General features: G+C 55.9%; 1 protein-coding gene across 10 annotated transcripts in view; it reads left to right on the forward strand.

The window, feature by feature from the left end:
• The first annotated feature begins 536 nt into the window (after positions 1-536).
• FGFR1 (fibroblast growth factor receptor 1) overlaps positions 537-12,995 on the forward strand; it is a 55,295-nt gene continuing 42,836 nt past the window's right edge. For 8 of the 10 annotated variants that reach the window (XM_019491438.2, XM_059730661.1, XM_059730660.1 and 5 more), the window contains exon 1: positions 10,991-11,205. In XM_019491438.2, coding sequence (XP_019346983.1) covers positions 11,115-11,205 — 91 coding nt within the window. In that variant the 5' untranslated portion in view covers positions 10,991-11,114. Of the gene's footprint in view, positions 717-5,058; positions 5,188-10,990; positions 11,206-12,995 lie in introns of those variants that run through there. The other 2 variants (XM_059730663.1, XM_059730664.1) reach the window with 2 other exon arrangements.

A 12,995-nucleotide genomic window follows, 5' to 3' on the forward strand; every position in this document is an offset into this window, starting at 1 on the left:
CAGGGGTGCCCACATGTCCACAAGCAGGGTATGTGTGTATGTGTGTGTCCAAAAGCAGGGGTGCCCACATGTCCACAAGCGGGGGGGATGTGCGTGTGTCCACAAGCAGGGGGTGCGTGTCCCCACAAGTAGGTGTGCCTGCATGTCCACAAGCAGGGTGTGTGTGTCCACAAGCAGGGGTGCCCGCATGCCCACAAGCAGGGTGTGTGTGTGTATCCCCAAAAGCAGGGGTGCCCACAAGTCCACAAGCAGGAGGTGCATGTCTGTGTCCCCACAAGCAGGTGTGCCCGCAGGGTGTGTGTGTGTGTGTGTGTGTGTGTGTCCACGAGCAGGGGTGCGTGTGTGTCCCCCCGCAGGTGTGCGAGCGGGTCGGTGCGGGGACTACAAGGCCCACGAGGCCGAGCCGGGCGGGCTGGCGGCGCGGGGGCGGCGGTGGGAGCGGGGCCGGGCGGGCCGGGCCGGGCCGGGCCGGGAGGGGCGCGGAGCCGGGAAGGCGGAGCCGGGAGGAGCGAGCGGGAGGCGGCGGAGGCAGCGCCGGGACTCGGGCACCGGCAGCGGCCGCGCATCGCCCAGCTCCCGCAGCACCTCCCGGCCCGGCCCGGCCCGGCCGCACCGCCCCCCGCATGGAGCCGGGGCTGTGACCGCGCGGCCGGGGGGCTGCGCCTCTGCCCTGCCTGCCGGGGCCGGATCGCGCCGGGACAGGGCCGGCCCGCACGGTGAGTAGCGGCGGCGCCGCGGGAAACTTTGCGCCAACTCGGAGCCCGCGGCGCCTTTGTGCGAGTGCGAGCGGGCGGCCACGTGCGCCGAGCCGCCGGATCGGGGCCGCGGGCTCCGGGCCGGCCCCGTCCGAGGTGCTGCTCCCCGGCCGCGCGGAGGCGGCTTGGCCCGGGTCGGGCTGGCAGAGGGAGCCGCGCTCCCGGCCCCGCTTTGTTCCCCACACCCGGCCTCGCTCGCTCCTGCTCTTGGGTGAGCAGATCCCTGCCTTGGGGCCCGTGCGGAGGTGCTCCCCCGCGGGCTGGTGAAGGGGCCTGCGGGTACCCGGCTGGGCGCGAGGTGCTTGGGGGGATCTGTCTGCTGTCAGAGGCACTTGGTTCCTTTCCGGGAACACGGGTGTCAGGCGGCGGGGAGGGGACGCGCCTGGGTTTGGGGGCCGTTCTCCTGCCCTCTCCACCTGGGCCACATCTGCATGGCATCCTCAAAAGAGCAAAACTGCTGGGAGCCCTTCCTGCCGGCACTTGGACCCAGCAAGAGACGTAGTGCGTGCCAGCAGCAGGATTTTTGCGCTGGTGAAGATGAACCGGTGCAAAGTGAGCTTTGGACTCTGAGCGCGGCGTGCGACCGCGGAGTAGCTGTGATGGTACCGGATTCCCGGCCTGGCCTGCGGAGACCGAGCCCAGCCGCCTCTGCGGCAAGGGCCTGGTGTGTTGGGCAGTTCTGAAAATCACTGTTGGGTGCCAAGTGGCCTTCTCAGGATTTTGTCACAGGTGTTAAGAGAACCAGGGTGTTTTTCTTCAAGTCCCAGGGCTCGGAGTCCTGGGATTATACTGGCTCCTCATTTTGTTTGTTTAAAGTACACTTCTGGCCCTTACATGGCAGAGGGAGGTAGCAAACACAAGCCCTACAGGCTCAAAAATCAGCAGCAAATAGGAACCTGATGTTTACCTCTCTTTAAAACAGTGTGATTTGGAGAGGGAGCTGACTTGCGCTTCTTGACTTCTCTCTTTACAACCAACTGGGACTGTTCCCTTCCCAAATGGCCCACCGCCAGATGGTGAGGGTCTGTCATTCCCTATTCAGAGCCGTTTGCAGTTTTCGTTGGAGAATCCCTCTTGTTCGGGAGTGGTGAATGCTCGCTCCGGGCTGGCAAGCCGTTCCCTTGGCTGGACGTGGTATAGGGATCTAACCCACCCAGTGCATCAGTCAGCTGCTATTTTCAGAGGCGAGATTTGCAATTCTCCTGTGCTGGTTCGTTGTGTGAACCACCCCAGTGGGGATGAGGAACCACTGTACCTCTTCCAACCAAACCTTGAGTCACGTAGTTGCTTTTAACCTATTCAGTTCCTGCTGTTAGCGATTGAGGGTGCCTGTTATTGCTCCTGTGCCGTGTTTGGAGGCGGTGAATAACTAACTGATGTGCTGTGAATGGACAGGGGGCAGGGGCAGCTGTTCTGGTTGAACATACCATTTCCTTTTGGTGAACGTTTGAACTTTAAGACGTGCTTTACCCCCGCCTTGGCTGATACAGTGTGTATGCTGCGAAGGGTTTCATTTCCCAGCGTCCCCAACATGGGGGAAGCCAAATTCGCTCTCAGACTTGAACAAACCTCGCTGCTCCAGCTCCCCTCAGCTCCCACCAAGGCAGTGTGCAAACAGAGGTGTGTGTGTGTGTGTGCTTGTGTGCAGGAGACGGGGTCCTGCCAAGTCTTGAGAGATCAGTGGAGAGGGCCCTTGCTTTTTGCTGGGGCTGACAGCCATTTTTCCCCACACAGAAGCACTTCCCCTCTTAATCTCCGGGGTGGCTGGCACGCACCGGTGCCTTTCCATTGTCTTGCTCGGAGAGGATTAAAATAAATCAAGACAGTCCCTGCCCTGGAACGGTCAAGGAAGCAGCAAGGCTCTCCTCCGGCTCCAGGCTAGCAGCCGTTTTCCTCGGGACCCACAAATCTGTCAGCATTGAACGCTGGCTGCCTGGTGACTTCCATTCCACTTTACCGGGAGGCGCGCGGGCTGGAAGGGAAGCCCGAGCTGCTTCCAGGATCTCAGGCAGGCAACTTTATTGTTCCCCCTAGCTGTGTGCTGAGTTGAAAAACGGGAACTCCAACTCGCTTTGCCTGCCGTGCTGGCCTGTTGCATTCGCAACGCACGTGCTGGCTGCTCTGGCGCCTCCAGCCCCCCTGGAAATGGCCGTTTGGTTTTGATCAGCTCACAGATGCACTAGTCCTTGGCAGCTGAGCTTCCTCCACCACAGCCAGGCCTCAGAGGTCTTTGCCCTCTCTTTGGTGCATGTTTGTCCCCGTCGCCGGTCAGCCACGCTTGCTGAAATGACGCGTGCCTGTCCTCTCCCCTTCTCTCGCACCTCTCAGCTCAGTGCAGGAAAAGCCAGCGAGTTCTTATCCAGCCGCCAAATAGGATTATGCCCATTTTGGGGACGTTACAGCCCATAGCTTCATCTCATCTCAGCTGGCGGTAGAACTGGGATCCGGGGCCCTCTGGGCACGATGAGGGGGCAGGACTGATCCTGTCCTCCCCCCTGTTCAGTAGGCTGCCCTCTGTTTGGAATAAATGCACACCTCGGGGGGACTTGTTAAGTGTTAGTGGCCTCCAGGACTGTGACCCTTTCCACACTTTCACATCCCTCCCCAGGCAGGGAAGGCTGTCAGCTATCAGATGTGGTGCACAGAGCAAGCTCCGGACGTCGAGAGGCCACTTAAGTGAGAGCTTTTAATTTCCTTCTCCAGAATACACAGCTTTCAATCTTCTCCAGGTCACTGAAGCTGCCGAGTCCTTGGGCCGCTCCTCCAGGCACAACACATCATGTTGCCTGGAAGGGTTAAATGGCTGCGCGTTGTGCGCTTGGATATTTATTTTTCCAAGTGTGGGTCTGCTTTGCACATTACTGTGTTTTTCCCTGCGATGCAATTAGAGGCGTGTTTGCTTTTTGTTTCAGCAAATACGCCGCTCCTGACCCGAGCTGGGGCTGGGGCACACAGGGCTTCACTCTTACAGAACCAGCTTGATTGTGCTTGGGGAGGATGTCCCGCAGGGACATTTGGATTGAGAGAGCGGTGCAAAACATGTCGTCTCCCCTCCAGCTGCGTGTGGATTTGGGGGCTGGGATGCTTAGCCACCTCCTTGCCCCCCGGGGATGTGGGAGCCCCTCCTACCCATTCCTCTAAAATCCAGTGCTCTATGCTCAGGTTGCCCTGCAGTGCTGTGCTCCCTTCTGGCAGGTAGCTCTCCTCCCCGTCACAGCCCAGGGGTGCTCCCGTGAACCCCTGCCACAATTTCTACCACTATGCTGCCGTCCTCCTCCCCAGTGCAAAGGGCCGGGAGGATTCCCTTTGAAGCGGGGTCCTCAGTGAAATGTAGGCACTCGTTATGAGAATGAAGCCAGTGCCTGGGCAGCATTGCCAGCCCCTTCCCAGGTGGCGGGTGAGGGAGGAGGTGTCTCCATTGTTCTCTGGAGGAGCTTCAGATCTCACCCTGGGGCTTTTCTTTTATATCCGCAAGACAGGCTGGGACCTGACTGGGGGCTGATTCCATTTCTGTATATCTGTGCAGGTATGTCCACCCTCCCTGCGGGATGAATGCACCATGGAGAGACACTCCTTGTCCTCCCTGGGAACCAGCCCGTGTTTTCTTAGCCTTGCCTCTTCCCGTGTCTTTTTTTAGGTGTCCTGTGGGCAGGTTCCACATTTATTCAGGCCAGACACCACCCTTCGGTGCTGCTATTTGAGGACTCGAGGATACAGAGACCGGAGCATAGAGCAAACATTTCCAAACTTGTTGAGCCCTGGAGCAGCTTCGTTGGCTTTTATCTTCTGCGTTAAATTGTGGTCACTGGATTCTTTGACCTGAGAGGCCCTGAGACCAGCGTGGCTCTTAGCACAGTGGCACACGGGGACTGTGGGCATTACGTAGGTACAAAACTTCTCGGCTAGCTGAGCATGAATGGTGTGGAGGGCATCTGTAAGCAGAGCGAGGGCTGGCTATTGTGGCACTCTGCTGGAGAAACTGGCTCCAGTACTGGGAGCTATCAGCACATTCACTGGGGATGAGCAAGCAGGACTGGGCAGAGGAAGACTCCCTTCAAACCTTCACCCCTCCCAGCTCTGAATCATTCTGAGCAAGCATGGGGTCACTGTGAGCTTCCAGCACAGAGTTGAAGTGTCCTACATGGGCTCAGCTTCTCGCAGGATTTTCATCTCAGCTCTGATAGCTCTTGGAGGTTGGAGAAGGCAGAAGGACAGACCTGGATGTTTGGCTGCTCGGTTGGGTACCAGGATGAGGGGCAGCTTTGGAGACCACAGGACACAGAGGTCTGCACCGAGCACCCTTTGATGCTTGCCTGTCCCTTGCATCTACATGAGGAAGTGGGGCTGGGATACAAGCGTGCCTAGAGAGGGCTGCTTGAAGAAGGGAAAAGGTGCCCGAGATCAGCGTGGGATCCTCAGTGGGCGTGTGACTGTGAGTGTGCACAGTGTGTGCGCCCTAGCGGGTGTGCAAGCCTGTCCAGCAGGTGGTTCTATCACAGCGGCCCCATGCGGGTGCAGGGAGTATGCGATTGTGTCTGCGGATGTGGGAGGGCACATGGAGACGCGCATGCATGATCCGGTCAGTTTTTAAATAGGTATCTGGGTGTAATTGGGCCAGTTATCATTGTGGCCGGGTCTCTCGGGGGTACTTACGAAGATTTCTCTCCTAGCATTGCCATTTCTAGTTGTTTAAAATCTTGCCCTAGAAAGTAAGCTCTGGGGTGAGCGAGGCCAGGAGCATTACATGAGGCTGACGGCTCCCAGCACTGAAGGAGGTGAAGGGCAGCCTTGTTCATGCTCCCTTTGGAGTGAATGATTTCCTGTTCAGATTCATATAAAAGCTGTATAAACAGTGGGAAGAGCCACATCTTTGTTTGTGCAGGTACTAGCGCTCGCTCTCCTGGCTTCCTCACACCTTGTGTTCCCAAGCCCCGGAGGCAAGGGAAAGCCATAGGATCTGGGACGTGCGGTGGGTGGAGGCAGAGCTTCCCTTGGGAGGACAATCAGGGTGACTGCCCCAGGCCCTGCACTTTGGGGGGCCCCGCGGACAGTGCTGTACAGTCCCCGTGGACAGCAGCATTGGCACGCATCAAGGGCGCCACCACGTACCGCCAGCTTCGCGCTCCGGCTGCTCACCACCCCTCCCTCCTCCCCCCCGCACAGGATGATATGCCCCGGGCCCCGCACACCCCTAGGGTCGGCTCTGGGTGGAGGTGGTGGGATGCATCCATGCAACAGAGACCTCTTCCCATCCAGGTCTCTTCTTATGGGTGATGGGAAGGGGGCAGACCCTTTCCATGGGCTGAGATCTGGCTTTCAGCAAGCAAAGGACTTGCGAGTCCCAGGCTTGCCTCCCTTCCTCTGCTTCCCTTGAATGTAAACTGCAGGGGCCTGGCTACATAGTCGCTGTCTTTGTGGATCTTAATTTGTCCCTGCAGGTCCTGTGTGGGGGCCTGACTGGCCTCCTGCGGACAGGGCGCCTTTCTTTGTACCGCCTTATCTCTCTGCCCCTGCTTCCCTCTGGGCTTTTCTGCCCAGTGGAAACTGAGCATCAGCCAGGCCATTCCATTTCCCTTCCAATTCTCTGCTTAGTGCGTCTCGTTTTTTCTCGGTGACTTTCTCTGGCATCAGTCAAGGGGACAGATCATCGCTGGTGACTGGCTTGGGTGAGTCTCCCTGGAAATATGCTGCCATTTAGCTTGGCAGGATGCTGTCCCCCTTGATTCAGCTGGAATGAGCCATCTCTGAGGTGTACAAGGAGGATCGTGTGGGGCTTTGTGCCAGCACTGACTCACGGTGCAGGAACTGCTGCTCCTCGCTGTGCTCCCCTCACCCTGGGAGGACCCTGGCAAAGCAGAGGCCTCAGCAGACATTCCTCACAGTGCCATGCTCTGGGGAGCGCGTGTGCTCAATAAACGAAACCACTTGGAGACGGAAAACAATTTCCAGAAATACCAGGGACTTTTCCACCAAGTATTCTGCCCCCACCCAACCCAGCATTCAGCCACCTCTGTGCAGCCTGGTGTCTGAGCACACTGCTGAGCAGAGATAAACCTGGCATCAGCCCATCGAGTGCCGGTATGTGCTCTTGGTCTGTGCCAATGGACTGTGTCCTGCACGCCAACTGCCCAGGAGAGCAAGGCTGCCTTTGAGAGAGATCCTCAGGGTTTGGGTGGCACAAAAACTGAGTGCCAGCTGAATTCTCCATTCCCTTCAGGCTCTTCAGAAAAGCACTGCTGTTGCTCTCATAATAATAGCAATGCTTAATGGTCAGTTGTGCGTCTACAGCACCTTCCATTCACAGGATGTTCATGGAGTCCCACGTTCCCGTCTGCCGTGGATCTTAAATGCCATTGCCCGTGATTCGGTGGCAACCGCCTCTGAGGATGGACTGCGGCAGCTCTGTAACCCAACCCAGTAAAGCAAGCCGGGAAGTGAAGGATCCCTCCCCGCCCCATCTCACTAAGACGTAGGGGGCATTCAGGGAGGCAACGTGCAATGAGCTGGGAAGAAATCTAACAGGCTGGTTGCTGTGCAAAGCCATCTGGGGTCATTCAGGACCGGGAGAGGTTGGGACGTTAATTTGTTGCTATGGCAGAGTCCACATTGCATCTCAGAAGAAGGACCGAGCAGTTTCCTCTGAAGCCCACTGCTCAAGCGGTTGGCTGGGGTCATGCGTTGGCTCCAGCCTCTCTCCCTTAAACAGGTGTTGGGAGTGCTAAGCGAGTCCATATGGCTCTGAGGAGCAGGCCAGGGCTCTGACCTGCCTGCGGGAAGGACTGGCACTAAAAGCAGGGCACCTGTGATGTGCTGCCTGGAGGGGCTGGCCCCAAGGGTGCTGTGACTAAGAGTCCCCATGCATTTGGGCGAGTGCTGCTAGGAACATGAAACAGGAAGGGGTCTCCAGGCCCAGCAACTCCAGAAAGCTGCGGAGAAGCCCCTGGCCCGCCTGCCTTTGGCTGCTGTCACTTGCCTAGAAAGCCCTTGAGAGGGTGACAGGACCAGAGGCAGGTTAGCAGGATCTGTATCCCTCTTAGCATCTGCTGAGAACAAATGGACCCAGTTATTCCCAGCACAGCCTGGCTCGCAGAGGAGCAGGGAGGCTGGAGCAGCGCAGGCTTGTGGGCCAGGCCTCCGCGGCAGCCGCACTCACGGCGGGACTGACTCTGTCCTTGGAGTGCAGCGCTGAGCCACACAGGTTTGCAGCTGCCCATGTGCAGCTGGGATGCTTTCGGCTTTTACTAAGTAAATCTCCACTTCCGATGGCGTCTCTGTTCTTGGCCCAGTCTGTTTGTTTTCAATTTGGTTGGTTTGCGTGCTTCACTTTTGGAATCAAATCTGCTTAAGAGGAAAAAAGCCCAACAACCAGGCGAGTCTTTTAACCCTTCTGTCTCCAGACCTCCCCATCTGTATACGTGCGTGCCGGTTGTGGCAGCTCGGGCCCGAGGGGCTGGGACTTGGGGCTGCAGGCACCTGAGTTAGGACTTTGTTCCATGTGCAGTCGAAGAGTCTCCGATGCACCATGACCTGAAGTCCCTGTCCCTGGTCTGCCCGAGCCATCTCCACTTAGACCAGTATCACTTTACGAATGGGGTGGCTTCTCTGGGCTTCTTTGCTAACTGCCCAGCTTGGGAACCAGGCACCTGCCTTTGGACACTGCTCAGCTCCAGGGATTGGCATTGGTGAGCAGAGTGCCGGGGTGCACTGGACTGGCACCGCTACTCCTTCCTGCATGGGGGTGCCTGCTGGATGGCCCTGCGCTGGGGGGCGGAGAAGGGTGGAGAGGCTACAAGGGGAGCAGAGCAGAATGCCAGAGCTGGCCCGGACAGGAGAAAATAGTTTCCCTTGCAATATGGGCTGTGGGGGCTGAGGGAATTCTCCTTGCACAGCCACTCAGAAAACAGCTGTTGGTTGAAAGAGATCTCCTGCACATGTTAACCTTGGGTTAGGAGCAAAAATGCTAATGTATGCAACTTAACCCATTGATGCCAGGAGTCTGGGCTTTCCAGCCCCAGCAAGATGGAAACTAAAGCACAGAAGCCAAGTCCCGAGGCTGCAGCTTTTTCATGTCGCTTCAGAGTGATAAATGTGCTGGAGAGGGACAAAGCACGTCTATCCCGGATGGGTTGGAGGGGTCCCAAAGGGTTGAGTCGGAAGTACCGCACGCCCTCCGGACTGAGGAGGCCTTGCTGTGTGTGCAACAGCATTTCGTCCCCCCTTGCAGAAGCAGAGATGAGGACTGTACCTACGGAAGGGTAGATGGGATTTGGCGAAGGCAAACAGACTTCAGAGGAGTGCAGATAATGTCTGTGTTTGCACGTGTGTTTACCTTGCTGTTATAAGACTGTTCAAGGACATTTAGGAGCAGATCCTTTTCCAGTTAACCCACAAGGGGGGTAGAGCTGCTGCCTTCTTGGTGCATGTGTGTGATTTGGTTAACGCAAAGATGACGGTGTTCACTTAGGCGCCTTCGCGGTGGAGCAGCACCTGGCCTTTACTGTCCTGTTGGGATACAGGGCCTCTCCTTGCATTTCTGTGGGGTAGCATTGTTGGTGTGATGCTGGTGTCGCTTGTGTTCCTTGCTATTCGTGGGTGAATATAGTTGTGCGCATGTTTCCTGAGGAGCAGAAGGTGCTTTGGGAGAGGCGGGATAGGAGCAAAGGGTCTTGTGAGAACAAGAAGGCAGAAAACAGTATTTTCAAACATGGGTGCCATGTTTAAGCACCAGGGAAGGACTGATCACGCTCTCAGGCGTGGCGATTTAGGCTGGGCAGGAAACAGCTTCCCAATCCCACGAACGTTTTCAGGATTTCACAACATTTCCTCATCCTAACAAAAAGCCCAAATCTCAGATATCTTTGTGACGTACCTAATCCTAAAGCAGTACTGGTTGGGGGCCAGCGAAATGCTTCGGTTTGATCCCTCTGAATCATTTTGCTTTTAACCGTTGCTGAGTATAACGGGCTGGAATGGGCTCCCAAGAGAGGTGGTGCTCTCTCCTACCTTGGGCGTCTTCAAGAGGAGACTGGACAGAGATTTGGTTGGGGTGATATGATCCCGGCACCCGTTCCTGCCTGGGGCAGGGGGTCGGACCTGGTGATCTGTTTAGGTCCTTTCCGACCCTGAGTACTATGATAAATGAAGTTGCGTGTCTGAGTGAAGAGTTGGGACAGTCACTTGAAACCTCGCGCCTCGATTTTTTTTTCCCCAAATTCTAAAACGTGTTTTTGACATTGATGGAGCCAGGTAATTTGTTCAGCCAGACCATTTCCTGCAAACTGTGGCAGTTTCACCGAATTGGCTATTTTTGTCCCCAAATTCCTATGCAACTTGTGTTGAGCACCTGCCAGCTTCAGGGCAGTCCAGGAGAGACACACCTGTGACTCCAGGGGCTGCTTTAAGGTGCCAAACCTTGCCTTTGATGCCTGGCTTTATGGCCAACAGTTGCCAACTTGGTTGCCTAGAACTTGAGTGAGCACAGCCTGAAATGTCACCGTTTATGGATTCACTGTGAAGGTCACACAGTCACTTTATTACTAAGCACTGGAGATGTTTTCTTGTACAGCATATGGCGTGCGTCACCCACTCACAAAAACGGCCGCAAATACTCGTATTTTAAATCAGGGGGAGGGGGCTTGTTGGGACCCAGAGGCCTTCAGACCTGGGTTTTGACCTTTGTGTTTAGCTTAAGCTGCATGCTTAGCTTGAATTGTGGTTGTGACTTGCATCCGGTGAAAGGAGCAGATGGAAAAATACAGTCCCTGACTTAAAACCAATTGGGAAGTTGGCTAACTAAATTGAATAAATATAGCCTGGGCAAAAGAACAACTGTCAGAGCAAAACGGATGACCAGTCTGTAAGGTCAGGAACCCCGGACAAGACCTCGTGGACTGGCCATCCAGTGATGGCGCATTCATTAAATCTTGGGGTGGCAAGCACGTTGTATGGCTTTTGACTGACTACAGTAATAGAATTGTAACTGCTATGGTCATTTTGGCTTTTTGATTTTGAATTGTAACTGTTAGGGTTTAATACATTTGCTTCCAGATGAGAACAACTGTGTCTTAATCTCCATACCTGGTACAAAACCCATAATAGTGTCACGGGACGTTGGCTAGAAATTGCAGCAACTTATTCCTAAAGGTGCGAGCAGTAGGTGAGCAAACAAGCTTGCTCTGCTTGCCTTAGTGCTCGTGCCTGGGCTGGCTGTGTTTTACCTCTGGTTTCTCTCACAGCTTGGAGGCCCTGGGAGTTTGGAAGAGAAGAGCGAGTGAGCCCCAGCTTGCGAGCGGGCCATCCCCAGCGGAGTCCCCATGGAGTTGTGGAGCCCAGTTGCCAACCAATAGCAGGAAAACTGGGATGTTTACCTGGAGGTCCCTCATCTTTTGGGCTGTGCTGGTCACAGCCACGCTGTCCACCGCACGGCCAGCACCGACTCTGCCAGACCAAGGTAAGAGGAACGGCACGATTCTCCTCCACTCTTCTCATGCCTGGGGCCTCTTGGGCCTTTATGAGCATCACGTGTGCCTGGGGCTAGGGAAGAGAAGCCTGGCAGACAAAGCCCTTTTAAGGGAGGATGCCTATGAAAGGAGGCAGGTCTGTGTCCCCCCCCGCCACCCCCCTTTCTCTGCAGTTCTCTCTGGAGTGGTGATAAGATACCGGGTGTCCTTACTTTCTGACAAAACAAGCACAGCCTGTTTTGAAGTCCTCCAGTGGGAACAAGATAGGCAAGCCTGTTGGCTATCACAGTGAACCGGCGGGGTATAAGAGCGTGAGAGTGCGCACATGCTCTTGTGTGATGCAAATGCACGTTCACCTGCAGAAGCGTCTTGGCTGGAGCTGGCCAGACAGGTTGGTATTCTCTGCAGAATGGGGCAAAGGGCTTGAAGAATTGAAACCAGCTTTCAAAGTGTTTGGGGGGTGGGAATCCAAGAGCAGGGAACATTTCATTCGTTCTGGATGAAAAGAATGAGCCCAATAAGAAATTTCAGCCAAACTCCTACCAGGCAAGGCCCTCCGGGGTGTCTCCAGACTGGTAAGGGAAAGACTCCCTGTTTTCTGGAGATGGATGATTCCAGCTGGATGAGCTGCAGGCAGAGACCAGCATGTGGCTCCTCTCCCCTGCAAAAGAGAGGCACCTTCCCTGCCTCCCGGGGCTGGTTGGGTTGGAGGCTCTGGGTGAGTGTGGTAGCCCTTCCCTGCCTGAGGGCTGGGTTAGAGGCTTGGTCTGGGCTCTAAGTGTGTGGACATGTGGGTCTGTAGCCTGGCCTGAGGGTGCACGTGGTGGTCCAGAAGGTGGCACAAGTCAGAGATATCCCGAGATGAGTGGATGAATTGACTCGCGTGTCCCATGGCTCGATTGTTTTGGCGCTGGATAGCCCCGTCACCTTCCTGATTTCTGCAGCAGCCCCCCACTCCATCCAGCGCTTTGGCCATGCCTGTTATCCACTGGCTCCGAATGGCTGCTCTGTAATCTCCAAGAATGAGCGCTGACTCGGCCAGTTCCTGCAGCAGTGGTTTCTCAGCCCCTGAATGGCGTTGGCCTGGGGCTGGAGACCACATCCTCCTACCCAGAGCTTGCCACTTGGTTTTAATCACCAGTGCACAGAGCTGGCTTGACTCTTAGGCTGTGCTGCATTTGCCACAACCCCTTCCAAGGGCCTGCCAGGAGCAGGGAACAAGGTCCCTGGGAGCCTGCTTCTCCCTGGCAAGGCCAGGAGGTGGTTGTTTCACCTCCATCCCAGTCATTTTCTGGATCCCAAGGGGATGCTGAGTTGTAATGGACATGTATGAATGGCCCACACAAAACCATGCCAGCCTGGGCCCTGCAGACAGACAGCCCCCAAACATCCAGTAATGTTATAGCATTTCAAAGCATCGGTCTTCCTCCCGGTGAGGCAGAGAATAAACAGACCAGTCACCACTGCACAGGATTTCTGACATTGTGCATTTTGGTTTTAATTACACAAGAATGTCTGTTTTGTGGGGTGTTTTTTCTAGTTAAGGCTTACTCTCCCCCCTCCTCTGCCTCCCACCCAAACCCCAGGGTACTGTGGGATTGGCATCTGCTGGACGCCAGACAAAACGGGCTCTGATTGTCCAGCGCAGGCCCCAGCGCTGACATGTCTCTGCGGTATGGACTGTGGATTAGTGATTGGCTTGTTTGTGGCTGATGGCTGGAGGTGGGGTACGGGGTGCAATGGGCAGTGGGGCTGGTGGCAACAGTGTTGTGCTGGAAAG

The sequence above is a fragment of the Alligator mississippiensis genome, chromosome 7, assembly GCF_030867095.1.
Source record: "Alligator mississippiensis isolate rAllMis1 chromosome 7, rAllMis1, whole genome shotgun sequence".
Lineage (NCBI taxonomy): Eukaryota > Metazoa > Chordata > Crocodylia > Alligatoridae > Alligator > Alligator mississippiensis.